Source organism: Notolabrus celidotus, chromosome 23 (genome assembly GCF_009762535.1).
Source record: "Notolabrus celidotus isolate fNotCel1 chromosome 23, fNotCel1.pri, whole genome shotgun sequence".
Lineage (NCBI taxonomy): Eukaryota > Metazoa > Chordata > Actinopteri > Labriformes > Labridae > Notolabrus > Notolabrus celidotus.
Genome location: NC_048294.1, coordinates 5,923,879 through 5,947,439, shown reverse-complemented (window position 1 = coordinate 5,947,439; position 23,561 = coordinate 5,923,879). Strand labels below are relative to the sequence as shown.

Below are 23,561 nucleotides of genomic sequence, written 5' to 3'. Positions count from 1 at the left end.
CACCAAAACTTGAAACAGACCCACTCACTTTTTTCCCCATAACACATGAAAACAAGCTTCCTGCTGCATTGCTCATCTGACCACAGGCCTGCATTCCCAAGATCAGTTGCAGTGCAGTTCTCTTTCCCTCCAAAATGATCTGGCTGTCCTTGCTTCCAGTTGCGATAGGTGGACTCACTGTGATCTGACCATTCCCGGGTCCTTTCCAGAAAACATAGGAACATATATTTAACTCTGCAACAACATTTGACTGTTTAAATCAAACAGATGTAGCCAACAAATCAAGAGCATGTGCAAGTCTTTCCAGACCTATAGAGGCCGATCCAGACGCCCCTGTCTTGTGCCAAACTGTGAATTTCTTTGTTCTCCTTCTCATTTCTGATACTGGCCAGGTCTGTGTGGTGCCTCCTGCAGTAACGCCGGGCTTCAAACCAGTTCAAATGAGTCCCGACATAAATGAAACGTTGAGTAGAACTGGTTCTCCCTGTGAAATAAAAGGGCACCAGTCAGTGTTAATTGAAGTAAGAGCACTTTATGGTTGTTTTATGGTTATAGAAAGTGAACAGAGACCATCGTAACAGATGAAGGGGATTTTCAGGGAGCACTGCAAGTCGTCCCAACACCCTCTGGTCCACATCCTCACACACATCTTGTTTCCATGGAAGCGGTCCGGCTGAAACACATCCCAGTTCCTGTAGTCCCGCTCTTTGTGTCTGTAGTAGCTCCATTCTGAAAAGGACCACCTCCAGTTGGTGAGGTTTTCATGCAGGCCGATCCAGGCCTGCCCCTTAAAGCCTCCGGTAGAGTCCTGAGCTGTGTTCACCAGACGGTTCATGTCCTCTATGTTGTCAACGGTGGCCAGGTCTGTGTGCTGCTCTCTGCAGTACATCTGCGCCTCCAGCCAGGTCAGGGTCTTATCGATGAAGTGGTACTGACGAGGAAGGCAGACATTGAGAGGACACAGCTCTGTGGATGGAAGAAAGGGATAACCCAACAATGGAAAGTTTACAGAACTTGTTTTTGCTTTGATTAAAGTTAGTCCTCCATAGTTCCAAACCTTGGAGTCAAAGCCTGTAAGGCATGCCAAGGAAAGCTTTAAAAGTTTCAAGATGGACTAACAAAACAAAACTTTAAAGCCTCTGGTAACCCAAATCAACAAAAACATTCTACCTATGATATTTCAGACCTTATGTAAATACTAAAAACTATGTAGAAATATTAGAACTCAACTTTGTTCCATTTTCAAATATGTTCAATTCCGTTGTTTAACACATTCTCACGCTGGGTTTTAAATAAGCAGTTTTTGAACAGAGCTTTTTCATAGTTGTGGATGTTTATTTTCACTCAGATTTTTGTTGAAGCTTGATTACAAATTACATTTTGATATTTTATATGAATTTTAAATATTCCATTTCAATTCCAGAGGCTTTAAGTTCTGCTAATGTAACATATCGTTAAATCCTTGTTTTAAAAATAATGCCTCCTAAAGCTCCTGTGAGGAACTTTGTTTTCTTTGTTTATTTTTGCGCCCCCTTTTGGACAAAGTGGTGCAGTGCATCTTATCTCTTTGGTTATAAAGTCCATGTAGTTAGTGTGCAAGTAGTTTAAATAGTCGAACACATCAGTCATCGTTGACCTTTGAAAAATGTATAATACCCTGAATACTCCTAAAAACATTTTACGCTAATCCTTCCAAATATTTCCCCCTCTGGTCTTTAGTGGTGGACTAGTCTGGAGTCTCTTTGTCAACAGTACGATTTTATGTTTCATCATTAAACTGGAAAAGATATTGCAGAAAATAAAGACATCTAAATCCCATATTGGCTCTTCATTTCAACAATTAAATTTCACAGATTTGGACAGAAGTAATACTTACCCATGAGGAACAGGAGGACACATAGCCCCCACTTCATGCCTGATCAGCTTTCTTCTCACTTTTCTTTTTTTTTTTTACTGCAGCTAAAAAATCAAGGAAGACTTTTACAAGACACTCATTATTTCATTGTGTTATGTATCATGCTTTTCACATAGGCCAAAATATGTCAAAGTGAGGGGCTGCACAGATGAGCACCATGAACAGTTTGGGATTTGGTGCCTTGCTCAAGGAGGGGAACTTGCTCCTCTCCAGCCTGACTTGAGACTTGAACCAACCACCCACTGCCAACTTTGAGCAGTGTCCAGATACTGTGAGGTCTGCAGTTCTCTGGGTGTTTTTAAAAGTAAACTTAAGATTTACCTTTTTAATCTAGCTTTTAATTTGGAATAATTTATTTTTGCCCTGGACTGCATTATTATTATAATCATTGCTTTAAAATGTATTAATATTATTTATTTATCTATTTATTTCTTGTATTCATCTGATCTTGTTAACACTACCTTATTTTTAACTTTTCTTTCCACTATTACTCATTTTATTAATTTTGCTGTATTGATTTTATTTTTAAGTATTTTTTATTTAGCAAGATGGCCACCTCCATGGAAGAGTCCCTCTCTTTATGTAGATATAAAGGCTCATTCTGAGTTAACAAATACAAAATCAATTTTAAATAAGGTGATTATACACTCATTTAAACAGATGCTTCTAAATTCTACACACTGTACCTTTAAGTAAAATTTGATTGACTCAAAAATGGTGCCAACTCTTGATGATTTTACCCACAAAACCCTGACTTTTCATAAACGTATTCACAATCAGATTTTTCATAAAGGTAATAAAATCAGCACAATCCTTCTTTCCCATTAATGCGACAGTGACTTTATACCAATATTTTTCTGCTTTGTGAATACTTTAATTCTTGTAGTTGTATTTTAAAAATTGTGTGGCTATGTCGACCATTATTGAGGCTCTAAACATGTCAAATTTGTTGAAATGTTTTGCTTTACTCTCTAAAACTCAGACTTGTTCATTACTGGAGTATTTCTATATTATCTATTTGATACTTCTGTCCCCAAAATTCAGACACCTACATTGGTTTTACTCACTTTTTCCCCAGTTATAGCATAATAAGCTAACAAGAAATTATGAAGAGGCAACACTAAAATGTTCTTACATTTATTTACCTACATATATCTATAAATAACTGTCCAGTATAAGCAGCAATTCTCTGCATGAGCTACTTTTGCTTAGGTCCTAAATCTGAGTTCTTCCTGTTCTCCAGCTGATTGATTGAAAACCTTTAACCCTACCAGGACACATTTGTGAATTTAAATACAGAAGCTTGGATCATGTGCTTGTTTCTACAAATAATACAGTTTAAATGATTACACAAGAGGATAAAGAAAGACACTTCCTCACATTTCTAGTCAAACTTAAATGGTAAATAATGGTTTCACCCACCTGGAGCTGCTTTTTTGTGGAGTTCTTCCTCTAACACGACGAGTAGTTCTAAAAAAAGGCAGATTTTCTTAAAGAGTTGTGGAAACAGTGTCGCCAAACCATGCGACAGTGACTGTTCTGGTTGTCCACAAATGTCTTGTGTGCACAGGTTGACGGGACGTGAACGTCCAAAGAAGAACAGGTTTATCTGTAAAGCAGAGGCAGCCTGGGGAGGGGGACAGGGGGGTCATTACACACAAAGGGGATTAGCTACAACTTAACATATCTCTAATTAAAAGCATTAAAAGCAGCTTCGTCTGCAGAAATATTCAGTGAGGTCAAAAGGTCAGACATCCTTGTGTTGCAATGTGAGCAATAAACAAAATTGCAGTCACAAAAACAAAGATGAAAGATTTTTAAACGTCGGTCTTTGAAAAGAGTGATTTGTTTTTGTTAAGATTAAAGCAAAACTGGAATCAAAGGGAAGTTCTTTGATGCTACAGAATAGTGAAGTACCAATTTGTGATTAGTCAGAATGTTTTTTATTCAGATCAATCTTTATTTGTATAGCGCCAAATCACGACAAACATTATCTCAAGAAGCTTTTACAATCAGAGCAGGTCTAAACCGTACTCTGTCAAATTATGAACAGAGACCCAACACCAAGACAGGACAAGATCCAGTCTTAGCCCACCTTAATCCACCATGAGCATTGCACCTCGCAATATTTAGCTAGTTACAGCGGCGAACAGGCAGAAACCTCGAGCAGGACCAGACTCATGTTAGATAGTCATCTGCCTCGACCGAGTTGGGTCTGGTAAGAGGGATAGAGGAGAATAAGAGAGAGAGATAGAGGTGATAATGATGAGACGAGTAGTAGTAGTAGCTGGAGTCGAGCAGTAGTAGTAGCTGGAGTCCAGTACGTCTGTATCAGCTGGAGTCTGGAACTTCCGCAGCAAGAGGATGTCTACGGCAGCTCAGAGGAACCTACGAGCCAAGGGAGCTCAGGGACTCCAGAAAGGTCTATGGTTAGGAACTTTAATGGGTGAAGTAAGTGATGGGGGGGGGGGTTGGGGGTGAGATAGGATCCCAGTGTGTCAGTTCCCCTGGCAGTCTAAGCCTATAGCATCAGAACTAAGAGCTGGTCCAAGCTTGAGCCAGCTCTAATTATAAGCTTTCTCAAAAAGGAAAGTTTGAAGCCTGATCTTAAAAGTAACATATGACTCCAGTTGTTCAGCAGTCCAGCTCTGTGCTGAGTTCTGAAAACGCAACCGGTGGGTGTTGATGGACGAGAAAGCATGGAAATGGACCAGACACGGATCTGGATCTGGTATAAGTCCCGTTTAAGAAGCACGACGAAGAACACAAACGGTAAAGACAGCTAGCTGCTGTCCGTTCAAAGTTGTTGGGGTGGAGGTTAGCATAACAAGAACTGCTGTCTTCATAGATTTACAAAGTCAACAAACCAGTAACAGTAGATAAAGTCAGAAGAGTTACGTCCACGAAACTTTGGAAATCACGACTACAAATGTTTTTATTTAAACGATCTGTAAATTAAAAAATGGCGGCAAGTGTTTTATAAAATCTTGTCAGATTCTACACATGGTCAGCTGAGGTGACAAAGTTTCAGACAACTTCTCAGTACTGGAAATATAAAATACAAGTGATAAAACGAACTTTTAACATTTCTAATTTTTCGCCCAGAGAGAGGCGTGTTCATAAGGAAAAACACAGAATCGAAATAAACTAGAGTTCCTTTTAATTTTATTACAAAAACAGGATTTTCAGAATTAACAGTACAACAACAAACAGAATCTACTGAAAATTAACAAAATGAGGGGAACAGAGAGGAGGACAAGTGCGAGGGAGACTGTGTGTATGCGTGTATGCGTGTGTGCATGTGTGTGTGTGTGTGTGACTTTATAAACCCCCGTTTAAAAAAAACAAAGATCAGAAAATGTGTCTGCCCCTCCCTGGAAAAAGACAAGTGTGTAATCTTGTTTCTACAATTTAACAAACACAAAGAAAAAAAAAAGGAAAACAGCGTGAGGAGAGCGAAACAGAAGACAGAGGGTCGGGGTGAATCGACAGTTTCTCTCTTTTCATATAAAAACACTTGGCAGAGAATCTTCTCAAGTCTTTTCTTTTTATTATCCGTTAGATTAGAAACAGAAAATTAACAACGCTTCAATAAAAACCCTTTTAAACACACATGCACACACACACACGCACACGCATACACACACACAAAACCCTGATGGATGGATGAAAGAAGACAGGAGGAGGAAACAAAAGAGAGAATGAGGAAGGAATGAGGAGGAAAAACTAAGAAATGACAAGTGTGTGTGTGTAGATGTAAGTGTGGTGTGTGTGTGTGTGTCCTGCCTGGTTCTCTCTCATCATTACAACATCACTGACCAACACCAAAATCAGGGGCTCCTAACATCTATATACACATCCTGTGTGTGTGTTTGTGTATGTTTGTGTGTGTGTGTGTGGGTCAGAAGAGCCAGTTGGGGTAAAAGAATAAGGGGTCAAGGGTCAACTAGGTTTGGCAGTATGGGTGTGTGTGTGTGTGTGTGTCTGTGTGTGATTATGTGTGTGTGAGACATTTAGTGCCGTCTCTTCTTCTTGCTGGGCGGTGGTGGCGGCTCTGGGCGGACCTTCCTCTTCTTGTTGGATGTGTCCTCGTCCTCGTAGTGGCTCTCTCTGTCAGCTAGAGGGCGACAATGTACACAATATGTTTTTACATTTTCAGGATATTTGAGACGTTTCTGAATAGTCTTGGTGTTTTTGCAATTCTCCTTTTCAAAAATCTCAATGAAGCCTGTATTACAAAAACAATCAGAGCTCCTTAAGAGTCATGAACAGCCTCACACTCTGAGCTAAACTATCCAGGTATTTGTGAACACTGGAGCAGAAGTGAAGTGTGTCCAAAGGGGATGAAAACAAACGGCGTCCAAACATGAAAGAAATTTCATTCTGGACGAGGAAGTTGTTGACATTTAAAGTTGAAAAGCTTAAAGCTTTTTCTGAAGAACAATAAATTATGAACACATTAAAAACATTTTGTTGTTTTGAAAGTGAAAAGCTTTTTCAGACTTTCTTTTTCCTTTGGATCCAGTTTGACTCCATTTACCCCTGAACTACATGCGTTTCAGCTGGTGGACCCAGGGTCTAAATTTAGTTCAGGGGTAGATAATCTCCCCTCTATAAAGCCCCTGCTATGGGGGGGTTAGTACTTTTCAAAGGTCCCAGGACTTTCGGGGGTAGGGCCTGCAATGCTGAACGTGTCTGATTAGTAGATTAACCTCAGTGTTTTTATTCCGCCAGCCGTCCACAATAACATCACACACATCTGTGATTCACTTGATTTCTCTTTCTTTCATTAGTTTTTATTTGTTCTATCTTTTTTGTATGTGTGTGTACTTTTCAAAAGAAGAAGCTGTGATTCTCTTGATTTAGCAGCTTGTAACAGTAGTCTTCTCTCAGCCCACCGTGAATGCGTCTCTCCCGGTGTTCCGGTTTTAAAAGTGACCCTGTAAACTGGAGACCTTCAGCTGAACGTGTCCGTGAAACACAGAGGGAGTTCCTGGGAATGCAAACTAGTTTAGTTTTTAATAAGATTTCAAAATATCCTCATCAGATATTTAATGATCGTCTAAAGACGTTTATGAGGGATGCATCCGGCTGAGAGTCTCCAGTTAACAGGGTCGCTGTTTAAACCAGAACACCAGCCGATCTCTGCCACAGCTTTTTGAGTTCAAAACGATTTTAAAGCCGTGTTGAAACGTCTTTGCTACTCGCGCTTATCTCCTCTCACGTGTTGATTCAGTGAATCCATCTGTGATGAAATATAGCACCATCTAAAACAGCACCAGCTGAGTCTCTTCATGCTAACAGGCTAACTGTTGTGTTGCTCATAATGATACCTGCCTGTCCGTCTGCTTCTATGGTGTCATCTGTAATAAATGGCATTCGTCTTTGTTTTACTGCCCTCTACTGGTCTGGTGGTGCAGTGCATTTACTTTTTTTCCCCTCCATACATCACTGGCCTTATTTACACAATCTACCCGGGACTTTTTTTGGATGTATAGCGATGAAACTCATCGACAGTTGGCATGTTTGATGTGTCATTTGGTGGGAGGAGCTTAGCGAGGTGATTGTTGAGTATTTAAAAATGAGCCTTCCTCTCTGCAGCTAACCGATTACATCACTGACTCTACACGTCTACAAACCTTTCCTGGCCTCTTCCTCCAGCTCGTCCCAGTCTTTCCCGCTCTCCTCCTCGCTGCCGATCGACGCGCTGTAATCCACTGAAACGGGGAACAAACAAACACGATGAGCTCTCTGCACACATTGATCTCATGTAAACAGACACTGCAGTGTTTCATAACCAAACGGCGTACCAGAGTCCTCCGTCTCCGAGTCGTAGTCCTCGTCACTGTCCTCCTCCTCTTCTTCTTCCTCGTCTGCAGACGGGTTGAACGTTTCGTCCTCCATTTCTGACTCCGAGTCTTCCTCTCCACCACTCCCCTGAGACGAAAACAGAAACAGGAATTAGATTTAATCACAAACGCACATGTTCCGATGAAACGCTCGTCTTTGCAGCGCTGTGGTTAACGCACCTCGCTCTCTGGGTCCAAGAAAGACCAGCCTCCCTGCTCGAAGAAGCCCTCTGGATCGTCTACGATGGTCTTCATGATCTTCGTCCAGTTCAGCGACTGGACTCCCTCTGTGTACTTGATGTCACACGAGCTGAGAAACAAGACAGCAGAATATTTAAAAACCAGATCTCAATGCTCCAAACTGTGAAAATGAAAACCCTCGTCGTGTCGTATCGTTGTGTCTTACTTGAGCCACTCCTTGATGGGGTCCAGGGAGTTGACGGGCACGGCGTTGATCATGGTCACCTTCTTGTTGTAGTCCTTGTAAACGATGACCACGTCGAAGTTCTTTAGGTGGAACTGCACACGCTCAAAGTGGACCAGCTCCACCTCGTCCAGAGTCACCACAAACGGCGGCTGAAGACAAAACGCAAACGCAAAGAATGTTAGACTTTGAAAAGATTGTCAAAGTGTTTCGTTTAAACTACAGATATTCTCTGGGATTGTTCATGTCTTCAAACTTTAACTCTTAGTTTTCACAACTATCACGTCAATCAGATGGTAGCAACAGAATAAGGATCGGGGTTAAACTTTGGGAAGTGAGTCTACTCTTCTGTATGTTCCTTTGATTCAGAAAATACAACAAACTGAGAAAACAACATAAAGATGTCTAAAGAAGGGTGGGACTGAAAGGAACAAGTCTGACCTGAGGGATCAAAACACACACGAAGGGTCTAAATCTGAAAATGTCAGTTTGAATGTTGCCTTAGTGTTTTTTTTTCCACTCACCCATTCTGTAACATTCACAAGTGAACTGGACGTTGGTTGTAACAGGCAGGTGCTCCTGTAGGGGGCGCCCTGGAACCTTTAAATGAAAGAACACAGACAGAAACAGTCAGAGCAGCCAAACGGAAGGCAGTTAAATCCCAGGAGGTCACCTGCTGCATGCATCACAGAGTTGTAGAGTGTGGCTGCTCACGCTGCACGCTCTGAAGACTCAAAGCGGGAGAAAACAAGAGCAGCATGGAGGGAGAGAGATGAACGGCTGTGTGCACGGACTGATTACCGCTCAAGTGTGCGTTTACCTTGAGATTTGTTAGTCCTATTGTGTAAGTCATTAGCTGATTCATGCTGGTGTGTCATTACTTTAACACTCTTTGCAACATTAGGTAGTTTATTAGTAGATTGTTGCTTTATTTAGTGACTTATTTATGCAAATGTAGACAATCTACATTAGTGAATATAGTGTTTTGAAGCTTCTTTCATGTATTAGCTGCTGGATACATAAAGCTTTATATTAGGGGTGTAACGGTACACACAGACTCCAATTCAGTGCATTTTGGTGCATTAAGTTAAAAATGGTAACAAATAAAATGTATTTTCCTTTAGTAGTAACTTACAGAACTTTTACACACAGTCTTAAGTGTAGCATCATCAGTTCAGGCTTGTAGACCTGCTCAGATTTTCCTTTTCTTTTTACATTTTAAAGGAAATATGATTTATAAAAGTATTATTAAAAAATAACAGATTAAAACAGAATCCTGCAGAGGTCTTTTCACCACATAACAAGGAAATATCTGTGACCACAATACTCAAGTCATTAATAAAAAAAAAAGCAGAATCTTTACATTTTTGGTTTTAGATGCAGCCTCTCTATCTTAGTGCTTCGCTGTGTGCTGGTCCCACACAAACAAATGCACACAAACACACACACAGACTCGCCACTTGTTTACTACTTGGAACGCCACACTACTCCACTTTAATCTGGATTTTGGGACTTTATGACAGATCTATTAGCTGAAGGCTCACTTTCATTTTTTGGGATTTGCATTACCTTTAAATAGAGCTGGGCGATATTACATTTTCAGGGAACTAAATCCAGATACAAGCTAAACAGACAGTCTGGTTTCTTCAACTTTCAATTTAAAAGGCAGCAAAAATCTGCCTTTAAATTTAAATAAAATAATGATTTCATTTTTATTGTGATAATTATCGAAATCGACTGATATGAAAAAAAAGATTGTGAAAACATTATTTTTTTTCTTCTTTGAGTTTTGTTCAGTGTTGCTGTTGCTCATTTCAGCTGTGTTTACATTCTGCTCCAAGTGTCTTTAAGCCTCGCCTACCTCTCACCCTGAGACATGATGTCGTCTTCTTCTTCTGTCTAATGTTGGGTGGCGACTAGCGTTTAAGAGGTGTAATGGGGTTTTGGGGGTGTAATTAAAGGTTTAAATATATACATTTTTTAATCGAACATTCGTGATTCTTACATTGAGAAAGATGATATCACAATAATTATAGTTAACGAATTATCGCCCAGCCCTACATTTAGATCTGAGCTTTACCCATTTGGTACGCTTCTGCACTAAACCAAAAGGGCCATATTGAAATGGTTTTGCACGCAGAAATGTACTTTTTACATCCTGACTTTATGCATTCTTCTGATTGTTTGATGACTAAACTTTGGGTAGGTATTCTTTAAAGAACCTCTCGCACTCATAAATCCCATATTTCTACTGTAGTGAAGTCTCATTAAATCTTTTAAAAAGGAAGAGAAGCTGTCTGCCTTCGTGTCCTGATAGACAAAATTAAAGCAAAAGAAGTCTGAAATCTTCCATCCTTTCACAGAAACTGCTCTCAGATCTTTCACCTGTCACATAAGAAGTCAGCATTCACTCACCCGAGGTCTCTGAAGGGCACTTCGAACTCCAGCTCCTCCTTCGTCAGCGTCTCCACCTTCTCGATAAAGTTCTTGAAGGCCGACTTGAGCTTGTGCCTCATCTCGCGCTCCATCTGCTCGGCGTACAGGTCGTCTCTGTCGTGCATGTGTTGGTGTTTGCCCAAATCTGTGGTGATCTCCCCGACCTCCGTGTAGAACTGGACGTCTGTGTGGCGCCGCTTCCCGAACATGATGGCGTTCTGGGAGGAAAAAAAGAAAACAGTTATAACCCAGTGTTCAAACACACACAAATTAAGGCCACTTCCCAAATTGTCGTACTCTTCCTTTAAGGTAAAAGTCCTGGAGTCTGAACAAACCTTGAGGTGGAAGTGAAGTACGATGATCATCTCCCCGTCGCACGGCTGGAAGACGGCGTGTTTGATGTTGTTGTACAGGATGTCGACTTTATCTCCGCGGACTGACGTGAAACGGAAACCTGAGCGGGAGAGAGAGAGAGAGAGAGCGCCGTTTGAGACGTTTAAACCAACCGCGCTCCTTTGAGTCCCATCAGAAGTCACTTCCTGCCGCCTCACCATTAGTATGAGCCTCCAGCGAGCCCTGCATCCTCTTCTGGGCGATGTTGGGTCTGATGTAGAGGTCTTTGAGCTTGGGATTGCTGCGGTTGAGGTTGATGACCAGCGAGTCCTGCTTGATGATGCCCTCCTTCTCCTTCTCCTCGGCCTCTCGCGTCTTGTAGCGCTTCTGGACTTCCTTGATGATGCGGAAGGCGTTCTGCAGGTTTGTGGAGGGCACGGAGGTGTCGCCGGGGGCTTTCAGGTTGGAGGCTCGGTACGTGCTGAAAGGAGAGGAGAGTGGAGAGAGCGTTATGAAGCTCTGAAACTCATATTTTAGTCAATCCTCGTGGATCATTCTGGATTTAGATGAGTCTCACATTTCTTTGACAAAAGTGGCGTCGGGGTTGGGGAAGATATTCCCTTCCTGTCGCCCCAGAGAGCTGCCGGGGACGTAGAAGTTGATCCTCAAGTAGGTGTAGTCTCCTTCTACGGACATACTGATATTCTAGAGGAGTGTCAGGGGGAGAAAGTCAGTCAAACACAAACAAAAACAAAAAAAGAGTGGTCGTATGAAGGAGGAGAAACAGATGAAGTCAGTGTACCTTGATGGTGGCGATGTGGAACGGCGTGGCGATACCAAACACGGGCATGACGACGGTCTCGTACTTCTTGTCGATGAAGATCTTCATCTCTCTAATGTCTTTTTCTCGAGGCATCTGAGAGACGTTCTTGTAGGACACGTTGGATTTTCTGGCCCTGAGGGAGAAACAGAGCGGACGAGACTGATGAGCAGGAGATTAATTACTGAACAAAACCAGGACTCGTGTGTGCTTACTGCTGACTCTGAGCTTCACACTTCAACACTAAGATTATCTATGGATACAGAAATGTTGATGAAACAGAGAGCTGTATCAATCAATCTCTTAAAATCAAATGCAATTCAAGACTGCGTGCATAAGAACAAACCTGTTCAGTTAAAAAAAAGGTAAATACTTGTGTATATTAATCAAGGACTGACTTGTCTCTATATTTCAAACAAACCCAACAGAGTTCAGAGTTTGTAATGTGTCTATAGGAGTGACTGACAGAAGACTGGGTTGAGACAAAAGGAGACTAATCTTTGGGCTTCTTCAGCACCTCGGAGAGCTCCATGGATAAAAGCAAACTCAAGACCTCGCTTTTAGTCCCGCTTTAGGTGCATTTCGACCAGTAGCTCCGGGGTCTTTCAGCCCCCAGAACTACTTTACCCTGAACTAAAAGGTTCCTGTGCCACCATTGTTGTCTAAGTTTAGAACACGGGCTGAAGTCCCGGGTAGATTGTGCAAATCAGGCCAGTGACGTATTGACAAAAAAAATCATAATTAAATGCACTACACCACCAGACCAGTAGAGGGCAGTAAAACAATGACGAATGCCATTCATCACAGATGGCACCATAGAAGCAGACGGACAGGCAGGTATCATTATGAGCAACACAACAGTTAGCCTGTTAGCATGAAGAGACTCAGGTGGCGCTGTTTTAGATGGTGCTATATTTCATCACAGATGGATTCACTGAATCAACACGCGAGAGGAGATAAGCGCGAGTAGCAAAGACGTTTCAACACGGCTTTAAAATCCTTTTGAACTCAAAAAGCCGTGGCAGAGATCGGCCGGTGTTTTGGTTTAAACAGCGACCCTGTTAACTGGAGACTCTCAGCCGGATGCATCCCTCATAAACGTCTTTAGACGATCATTAAATATCTGATGAGGATATTTTGAAATCTTAATAAAAAACTAAGCTAGTTTGCATTCCCAGGAACTCCCTCTGTGTTTCAACAGCTGTGTAAACTCCACAAACACTGACACGTTCAGCTGAAGGTCTCCAGTTTACAGGGTCACTTTTAAAACCGGAACACCGGGAGAGACGCATTCGAGGTGGGAGGCTTTGAAAAGTACTATGCCCCAACCAGGGGCTTTTCAGGGGGGAGATTAACTACCCCTGAACTAAATTTAGACCCTGGTTCCTTTGGTCTAAATGCACATAGTTCCGGGTAAAGTTCCTGCGGTTGAAAAAAGGCTTTAGTGGGGTGTTGGCCTAGCGGTTTAAGCACACGCTCCATATACAGGTTCCGCGTGAAATTGGCCAAACACTCACTTCTGGATCTGCTGCTCTCCTTTCTGCTCCGTCAGACGCCGCTTCGCTTCATTGTTCAGGTGATTGGCCAGCTCCTTCTGGTGGGCCCGCCTCTTCTCCTCCGCCGTCATTTCGTTCTGAGTTCAACAACAGACAAAGCTGAGTTCAACAACAGACAAAGCTGAGTGATCACACACAGACACAGCCGTAGGGGTTTTCTTTTTGATGTGTTCAACAGAGAATGGGAGATAACAAAAGAAGATCCATGCAGGTTACAGACAAAGTGCTTTGATGGTCAAAAACACACACCACCACGACCACGACTCAAATTAAGGAACGACAAAAACTCTTTCCCATCAGTACGTGGATTCTGAAACTGAACTAGTCCAGCTGATGAGAGTTTATAGGAAACAATGAATACTTACCTTCCCGAGTAGCTGATAGAGTACAAAGACATTCACACTCTTAGTTATCAACACTCAGCCAAGGAGACAGAGTAACACACAGCTTACCGCATGCTCTCCTCCTAACTTACTCTGGTTCTGTCAGCCAGCAGGGCGGCGCTGCGAGCACCCTTCCCCAGCAGCTCCTCTGCATCGTCTCCGTCCTCCTCCTCGTCCTCTTCATCATCATTCTAAGGAGGAAAGAGTCGTTCATCTTAATAATTATAAATGCATGAACTGGTTTAAGAGCTGAGACGACTAAGGACTGAAGAACCACACGAGAAAAGAGAAACACGGAAATCCTCGACTCGTCTTCTGAATATGCCATCTTTCTTTTTGAGGAAGTTGTGACCATATTTGGAAGTGGGGATGGAACCCAGGACGTTCAAATCGGTGATTCAAACGTCGCTCAAAGTTGCAACACCGCTACTTAAAAATGTTTTAAAAATTAGGGCAGCTGGTGGCCTAGCAGTCTAAGCGCCCCACATACAGGAGCTATAGTCCTCTGTCGCAGAGGTCACCGGTTCAATTCCCGGCTGCAACCATTTCCTGCATGTCTTACCCCTCTCTCTATTCCCTACGATTCTTGTCTCTCTTCGGCTGTCCTATCTAATAAAGGCAAAAGTCCAATAAATATAATTTAAACAATGTTAAATTAATATTAAATATTAGTTGGTTTTTTTTACATACCAAAAAAAGAAACTTCCATAGTTTTAATGAATAACAAATCTAATTTGTTTTGCTGCAAAGTCAGGAGTTTTTATGCAGGTCTTTGGGGTTTGACTCACTTTGGACCTAGCCTCTAGTGGAAGTTTGGGGAACTGCAGTTTTTGGGGGTTGGTCTAATTTTCAACTTTCTTAGCGCACCAAACAAAAGGCAGCAGCTTTACCATCTTATCAAGTATGACAAAAATTCAATGTTAGATGTTAACCAGCAGCAGGACGAGGTGCTGCTAGTAGCGGTCACTGACAGCGTCTGTCTGACAAACGTCAGTGTTTCTGTGATGCAGCGTGGTGTGTATGTTTACATTTTACAGCCATGCTCAGTCTCTGGAAATATGTGTGTAGTAGTGTGAGATTCAGAAACTGAGAAAATCACAGCGACTGTCGCCAATGTTTTCATCTTCTTTGGCTATTTAATGCAGTTAGCATTCTTCTTCTTCTCCTGTTATTAATGCGGTTAGCAAACAGCTTTAAGACGCTCTATAGGCACCGTCTGGCAGGAATACAGTATTACAACCAGGCACCGGAAAAAATGATAAAAACGTGTACTTTTAAAATGAGAAAATATTCAAAGTAACTCTTCGATTTTTACAAAGTGAATGAATATTCGAATATTCTAAAATCATTGCCCATCTCTAATATCAGCATTATATATCAGCTAACCTGCTCTCCAATTATCGGCATCAGCACTTAAAAAACAGTATCGGTCAACCAGATTTCTCAGACAGATTCAAGTATTGTTCCCCGCATGTCAACCTGCTGATTTACCTCCAAGATGTAATCAAAAAAATCTAATAATGAGAGAAAAAAGAAATGAAAAAAAAAAAATCTAATAATTATCTGAAAATGATCAATAATAATCATTTATATACATATATATATCTTGTAAAGTCTCAGGTCCTGGTGGAAGTTATGTTCGGTTTTTTTTATGACAAATGACAAAAAGTGATTTTAGCAGCGAGGACTCACCTTCAAGAAGATTCCCACATTTTTGATCTTTTTCTTGACCGGTGTGAGTATCGTGGCGGCCTCCTCCTGTAACACAAACATCTCAGGATTTAATAAACACATTACATCGAGTCGGTGTCGTGATATCTCAAACTTTCTCCTGACTGCTTCTCAGTGTTCAGTGTGTTTGTGTTCTCACCTCATTGATCTGTATTGTGTCTCCAATAAACAAAGCGTACTTCTTCTGCTCCTCCTTTTTGCCCTCTTTGTTTACGAGGTCAGCGAAACCCAAACTGATACTCAACACCATGCCTGGAGGAGACACGCAACAACTTTGGTTAGAATGTGATTCGCACAATCTACCCGGGACTTCAAGCCCGCGGTCGAAACGCAGACAACAATGGGGGAACGGGAACCTTTTAGTTCCGGGTAAAGTAGTTCTGGGGGCTAAAAGACAGATTCTCACCTTTTTTCAGTTTGTACTGATTTTTTGCGTTCAAAACCAAAGAGCCTTCTCTGAACTCAATTCCCATCGCAAAGCTGCAAAAAAACCCAAACAAGTAAAGATATTAAACACGTTTCTAACATGAAAATAAAACAGGTAGAACAGAAAGAGGAGGAAAGCTTTGCGTGCATGTACCCGAGGTTTTTGGTCAGCTTTGCAACAAGATCAGGTTTCTCTTTCTTCACGTACTCCTGAGCGATGTTGTAGGCGTCACTGATTTTTACGCCTGTCAGGGAAACAAAGAAAAATCCACTCTGGGTTTGAATAAAACAAACATTTCACAGACAGGTGCTCAAAAGTCCCACTCTCCCTGCACACCCCTTAACCCACCGTGTTTGAGCTCTTTCAGCAGCTCCTCCTCCACCTGCAGCAGGAAGTTGTAGTTGTCCTGCATCTCCTGAGGCGGGTCCACCATGAGGGTCCGTACCAGGTTGGAGCAGTACGACTTGTAGCGGATGCCCATGGCACACGTGATCGCGCCGAAGTGCATGTGGTTCTTATCGCTGTGAGATCAGAGGAAATGAAGAGGATGGGTTCTGCGGTTGACGATAGAGTTACAAACACTTCAGTGAATCAGCCGAGAGAGGAGGTCTACCTGACGACGCTGAACTTGAGGCTGTAGTTCCCCCCGCTCTGGATGATGGGAGGGTAACACATCTCCACTGTGGAGGGATCTGCACCACCCAGGTACTTCTTCTCCTCGATCGCCTTCTCCACCGACTCCGCAAGCTTACTGTGGCGCACTTTCTGCAGGACGGAGGGAAAGAAGAGGGAAGAGAATTCAAAGAAGAGTCGAAAAACCTCATTTTCATGTTTAGCAGTTTAAAGGAAAGATGATGCGTCTCAAGAACTGAATCCTCTGGTCCTCCCTTCTGGACTTAGTCAAGTTAAGATGCAGAGTTTCTTAGACTTGGAGGATGTTGTGAAGAACGCCACAAATAAGATTCCTACTGGATCCAAACCTGTGCTTCAAAAGAGCTCCTTTAAGGGAGATGCTTAAAGAGATGAAGATACACGTAAATGCTGCATTCACTGGCCATCAGGAGAATTGGGAAGGACAGGAAACCTACTGTTTTCTTCCCTTTTGAGGTGTTTACATGCTACAAAAATAACAGCTGTTCACCAAGAAGCCACAGCATGTAAGGAACTCAGACTTTTTAACGGCATGCAGCTGCAAACAATGGACACTTTGCAGCACTTTGTCAACTCTTGGAATCATCTACCAGTCAGGGTCCGGGAGGCAGACACCTTCTCTACCTTAAAGAGCAGGCTTCAAACTTTCCTTTTTGATAAAGCTTATAGTTAGGCTTGGACCAGCTCTTAGTGATGCTGCTATAGGCTTAGACTGCCGGAGGAACTCACCCCATCACTTACTTTAACTCTCCCTGTCCCATTAAAGTTGCTAACCATAGACCTCTCTGGAGTCCCTGAGCTCCCTTGTCTCGTAGGTTCCTCTGGATCTCTGCTGCTGTGGACGTGCCAGACTCCAGCTGTCTCACCCTATCATCTCTCTCTCCTCTATCCCTCTTTCCATCACCAACAGAGTCTCAGCAGATGTGTGTCTAACATGAGTCTGGTCCTGCTGGAGGTTTCTGCCTGTTAAAGGAAGTTTGTCCTTGCCACTGTAACTTGCTAAATGCTGCAAAGTGCTCTGCTCGTGGTGGATTAAGATGAGATCAGACTGAGTCCTGACTGTAAGATGGGACTGGATCTTATCCGGTCTTGATGTTGGGTTTTTGTTAATGATAGAACATAGAGTACGGACTAGACCTGCTCTGTTGGAAAAGAGTCTTCAGATGACGTTTGTTGTGATTTGGTGCTATACAAATAAAGATTGATTGATTGAAGCCAAATGAAACTCCTAAAATCTCTGGAACAGAAATGAAACTGAAAGGCTGACATGGACTCTTTTTGTTAATGTGTCACTTGTTGATATTTCTACGCACAAAGGCCTCACATCGTGAACACATAGCGGAAAAAACGTCACTATTTTGAAATTTAGGTCCCATAAAGTTCTTGTTTTTATGATCATTTCTGTAGCTGAAAGTGTGTCTAAGTAGAGAAGAAAGTCTGGGGAACATCATCTCTTCCAACATCAGGTCGAGATCAGCTTCAGAATCATTCATTTGGACATAAATCTGCCGTCTCCTCACCTCGTCTGCGTCCACGATCTCCATGACGCGCTCCTTAAAGAACTTGGAGTAAACCTCGCTGGTGATGGCCGCCGCCTTCTTCATCAGGCCCAGCTCGCCGTCCTCCTTCACCGCCATCGTGTACGCGACCACAGCGCTGATGTCCACCTGCAGGCGGCGGGGCGAAGAAGGGGGGCAAATGAATCAAGAAAGAAAGAAAAGGAGCGAGTTTTGACTGAAGCGGGGAAACAAGTCCTTACTTTTCATCTAAGATCACATATTAGATCAGGTCTGACCTTTTCCAGTCCCTCAGCGCTGATCGTGTCGTTCCAGCTCTTCATGTACTCTCCGGGGAACTTGTCCTTGCTGAAGATGCCCACCGTCTTTCCTTCTTTGCTGCTCCGGATCGCCTCGATCATCTTGTCGAAGTTGCCTTTGTTGCTTTCATTCTGGTAGAAACAAAGAATAGAAACGGATTTGAATCCAGAGGGAAGAACACAGACTCGAGGAAGGTGCGTGTCCGTCAGTCTCCTCACGCGTTACCTTTTCTCTGGTGAGCAGGGTGATGGGCGGGACACCGTTGGCGTTCTCGTTGCCTTTCGTTATGGCGACTTGTTTGAGGAAATCCACCTTCTTCTTGCTGGCGAGGAAGATGATTTTGGTGTCGCAGAACACCATGATGGTGTCCGTCAGCTCGTAGCCGAACAGCCATGTCTGGTGAAAGAATAGAACAGAGTTAAGGGTTCGTCCTGAGTGACATTATCCTGCTGCTGCTGCTGAGACTGAGACGATCTCTCACCTGTATGGCTGTGGATTTGGCGTACACGATTTCCTCATCCACTCCCACGGACACAACGATGGCATCGACTTTGCCGAACTCATCCTCCGCTTTCTGGAAATCAAACACAGATAAAGTATGAATTAACTGATGCCGAAGTGAGATGCTCCTGCTTTGGAAAGATTCTGGTAAACACGAAAGATTCGTTCACGCCTGAAAAAATTTCGGACAGCCTGACCCGAAATTTTCCATCGTTGCACGTTCACACACGTCCCCTAAAGCGGGAGATTTTCCCGATGAAGAACAGGAGCAGAAACGAGTAAATGGCACTCCTATAGCAAGCATGAAGAACGCACAGGTCACGATATAAACCTAATCACCCTCTTCCCCTCGCTCTCTCAAAGTCTGGATAAAGATGGCCGATAAATCTAGCGATGGTTTCTTTAAAGCTCCTGTGTCGTGTTGATTTTGGCGCCCCCTGTGGACAAACTATCACATCTCATGTCTTTGCCGATCTTGTCCTGTATGTGTTCGTTGAGGTGTTTAGTGACAAAAAATCTCACCCAGCTCTCGGAAATCAGCCGTGACTTACGTAGGGACGGGGCATGATTTCCGAATGCTGGAATATTCGGTCACTTATTAAAGATCGTAGAGTTAACGATTTAGAGTTATCTCATTTCCAAAGTGTTATTTTCTTTGTTTACACCGGTGCCTGGTTGTAATATCATATTCCCGCCAGACGGTAATTATAGAGCGTCTTAAAGCTGTTTGCTAACCGCGATAAATAATAGAAGAAGAAAGCTAACTTCATTAAATAGCGAAAGATGTCGAGAACATTAGCAACGGTCGCTGGAAATTTGTGTGTAGTGGTGAGAGATTCAGAAACAGATAATCGCAGAGATTGGGTAGGCTGTAAAAAGTAAACACACTGCTGCGTCACAAAACGCCGACATAAAGGTCCAGACAGATGTTGCTAGTGCTTGCTACCATTAGCTTGATTGCTAATAATCACAGAATAGATGCCAGTGATTATGGAATAGTATTATGGCCTGAAATACCCATCTCTAGCAAGCGGCAACCTCCGGTCTCAAATGATGAAGCCAATGCGGAAGTGTTATAAACTGCAATTCATCAAGAATCCTCTTGAGGCTGGCTGCAGAAACACCGGAAACCACATAGACATGAATGGGAAAAAGACGATCTTTGCAGCATTAATAAACATGTTTACAGCCTGATTCAAAAAACGGCTTGGCCCTACAAAGCTAATCTCTCTATCGGCACACACTGTACGGGGGTGAATTTTTTTCTAACGTGACGGTTCAGAAGATATTAAGAGTACGAGTTTTGCCCAAATAAGGACATGACTGACGTGACTCCCGGTTGGGAACACAGCCATTGGCTAAGAGGCTCACACTACGTCACACTGCCTAGTTGAGTTCCGCATTTCCAATATGGCTGCTGCCGTCGATGTGCTTCAAAACAGCTCTCAGGAACAGATGGGTGACGTCATGGATACTACGTCCATATTTTATACAGTCTATGATCTCTAGTTTTACACTCTGTGTGTTAAATGGATGTTGAAGAATACACATTTTTTGCCTTAGTCCGACTACAACTGGACTTCTGGAAAACACGTAAAAATGTCAGTCAGACTGAAATCGCACTAAGCTGAAATTCTCAAAGTGAGACTTTCATACACAAATATGCTAGGTTGGGGGTTTATTTTTTTTTAGCATGTATACACCATAGGCATCCTTCCTAACAGCTACATTGTAATCCCGCCTGTCAATCAAGTCAGTCATGTCCTTAAATGGGCAAAACTCGTAGTCGTAATATCTTCTGAACTGTCGCTTTAAGAAAAAAAATCACCACTGTACAGTGTGTGCCGATAGAGAAATGAGCTATTCAGACCGAAGCTGTTTTTTGAACCAGGCTGTAAACATGTTTATTAATGCTGTAAAGATCGTCTTTTATGAATGGTTGTGTATGTGGTTTTTCGGCGTTTCTGCAGCCAGCCTCAAGTGGACGCTAAATGAATTGCAGTTTATAACACTTCCGCATGGGCTTCATATTTTCTCGATCAGCCTTCAAACTGTCCAAGGCGTTCAGCACAGCCTGGTTCTTTACTATTTGAACACCAGGCTTTGACTTGTTGAAGCATCTAACGGTGCAAATGTGTAGAAGGAAGCCGGTCAGTAAACAAAACCTCAACAGAAGAAGACAAAGGGAAGAGAACAAGACGGAGCTATCCTATCACATGTATGAAAGGTCGACTATACATCAATTCTCACCTGGTGCTTGTATGCTGGGACAAGTACTATAGTCCAATTAAATTATAGCTATAACTGTCGCTCACTGTGCATGAACATGTACTGACTGATTCCTTTCTGAGGGAAATTAAAGTTCAGTCTACAGTATGTTTGAACAGTGTGTTTTAACACTTCTTCTGACTCCCTGCAGAGGATAAATGATAACTTTAAAGACAGTATCTTCTTCCTGGTGGCCTCTTTCACTCCTTTAAGTCTCACAGAAGCATCCCTATTGTTTTAGTGTCTGCTAAAAACTCCTCTTAGAAGTTTAATGTGAAATGTATTAATGCAAATGAGACATCCACTGCTAGTTAGCATGTAAAATGTGAGGCCATAAGTGCTTTTCTGTGTTGCTCAGCAATATTAAACGACAAAAACAACACTAACAATACATGAAAGACTTCTGAGAATAAGTTAACAGATGAAAAGTTCAGGAAGTATTATTTTTAACTTATTTAGAAGAAATTAGACTCAGAATAAAGTGATTGTAAGGAGTCACATCCTGCACATGTTACTGATGCTGGCGTTATTGAGGCTAATGAGAGAGCTAGCATTAGAATAACGAGTGTTACAAACTAGCAGTGACATTTATCAACTCGGGAGATTAATTATTATCACACGTATGGTGTTAATGAGCTCTTAAAATCACTTTTTCACTATTTAAATGTTGAATTAACTCACCCTGCTTCTGCTGAGTTAGCTAGCTCGGTGGGAAACTTGCTAGCTAACATGCTAGCAGCTACATTAAAGTGAATGGGTTTGTTAGCATGAGTTAGCTAGCTACTTTCACTCAATATAATAAGGCAACATTGTTTTAAATATATTGAGTTTATAAAGTGATTTGGATGAATTGTGAAAATCCGTCCCACTGAGGCCTGTTCCAACCCCGGGTGTGGGTGCTCGAGTAGGCCGGGGATCATCACCTCTCACGCCGACAACACAGCCACCTCACTGGGGCTGAAAAACGCGGCTGTGCAGCCTCCACTAGCTCACTTTCTCCTCTTTAAATCAACAAATACTCACACTTTCACTCCATCAAACACATCCAATCCATCACTTTTACCTTCCAGTTGCCGTAGAACCTCTTGATCCGGCGGTAGTAAGCGTCCTTGTCCAGGTTTACCGCCATGGTGAGTCCTGTGTCACAAACTCCAGCTCCCGGCTTCCCTCCTCAGCAGGCCGGATGATGATGATGACGATGATGATGATGAGGAAGATGAAGAAGAGAGTCAACCAACAATAATTCCCTTTCCACGCCTGCTTGAGATGCACACACCACAACTAGATGCAGCCCCCCCTTGTTATGTCACTAAAGAGGCCTAATATGCAAAATCAGACCCTGCAGTGTGCTTCACATGAAACCCCCCCTCCTAAAAATATTAAATAATAAAATGTACTTTTGCTCCCCTGCACACTCACCACTACGTACATACCAACCTGTTATAATTAAGTCCTCCCTCCCTCCTTTCCTTCCTCCTCTGCTCTTTTTTCCTCTCCCTCCCTCTCTGAGTCTTCAGCTTTTATAATAAACAATCTTCCTTTAAACCACAAAGAGGCACAACACCACTTTCTGTGAACACACACACACTAAAGAGAAATCTAGAGATTAAAAATAACAGAAGCATAAAATATGATATTTCCTGTCCTGGTTTTGAGATAGTAATTGTTGCTTTTGTGGCGTATTTCGGTGCAATTTGCAGCGCTGCACTGCGCAACAGCGCCTCCCTTCTTGTGTTGACCACGTTGCTTTTTCCCGCCATGGTGGACTTTCCCGCCATCGTCATCGAACACTACTCCTGACATCTCGCGAGAAAAAGTGCAGGGATGAGCTCATCCCAGTGTGAGTCCTATTTCGGCTTCTTTTTGGGTGAGGGGGCTTCAATCAATCAAGCTTTATTTATGTAGCACCTTTCATACAAATCAAATGCAATTCAAAGTGCTTTACAGCAAGTGAAAACAAGAAAGAAGCAGAAATAAAATAATGTCAAGAAATTAAAAAAACAAAAAAAGATTTTAAAATAGAGACTAATGCACACCAACAACAATATGATATGTGTAATTATTATGAGTTAAAGCATTAAATTAACATTAAGAATAGAAATAGTTCAAATAAATAGATTAAAAAATGGTAAGGATAAAAGTTGAAGATCAAATTAAGGCTAAAAATGTCAATAAAACTGAGTAGATAAATAAAAAACAAATAGTTAAAGCTGCTGTTGGTAGGAATGGGGTAAAAAACGATACTTTTTGTGCTGGGTTTGGAAAAAGAAGTCATGATACCCATCGGTACTCATCAGTAATTGAAGTAATTTGAGATTATGGTGAAATCTGTGTTTTCCAATGCCTTTGTATCAAGCAAAGTTATTATTCCCCTCGTTCCCGTTATCATGGACCAATCAGAGCTACTCTCCTAACCGCTGGCCTTATTGGTCCAAGTTGCGGCCCCACTA

General features: G+C 42.3%; 1 protein-coding gene across 2 annotated transcripts; it reads right to left on the bottom strand.

Moving 5' to 3' along the window:
- Positions 1-5,058: 5,058 nt before the first annotated feature.
- supt16h (SPT16 homolog, facilitates chromatin remodeling subunit) lies at positions 5,059-22,994 on the bottom strand. 2 transcript variants are annotated; one of them, XM_034676241.1, is made up of 25 exons: positions 22,549-22,849; positions 22,175-22,281; positions 18,824-18,916; positions 18,568-18,738; positions 18,321-18,473; positions 18,046-18,192; positions 16,488-16,639; positions 16,223-16,395; positions 16,028-16,118; positions 15,854-15,927; positions 15,587-15,699; positions 15,409-15,474; positions 13,809-13,907; positions 13,295-13,410; positions 11,760-11,913; positions 11,535-11,662; positions 11,176-11,438; positions 10,960-11,078; positions 10,604-10,842; positions 8,713-8,788; positions 8,171-8,340; positions 7,945-8,074; positions 7,726-7,852; positions 7,555-7,632; positions 5,059-6,032 (listed from the first exon to the last, which is right to left on the bottom strand). In XM_034676241.1, exons 2-25 carry the CDS (start codon positions 22,238-22,240, stop codon positions 5,929-5,931), a joined length of 3,102 nt encoding a protein of 1,033 aa, XP_034532132.1. In that variant the 5' UTR covers positions 22,241-22,281; positions 22,549-22,849; the 3' UTR covers positions 5,059-5,928. The 2 variants fall into 2 exon arrangements, with proteins under 2 accessions (XP_034532132.1, XP_034532131.1); XM_034676240.1 differs by having other exon boundaries at positions 22,175-22,994.
- Between the last annotated feature and the right edge of the window lie 567 nt (positions 22,995-23,561).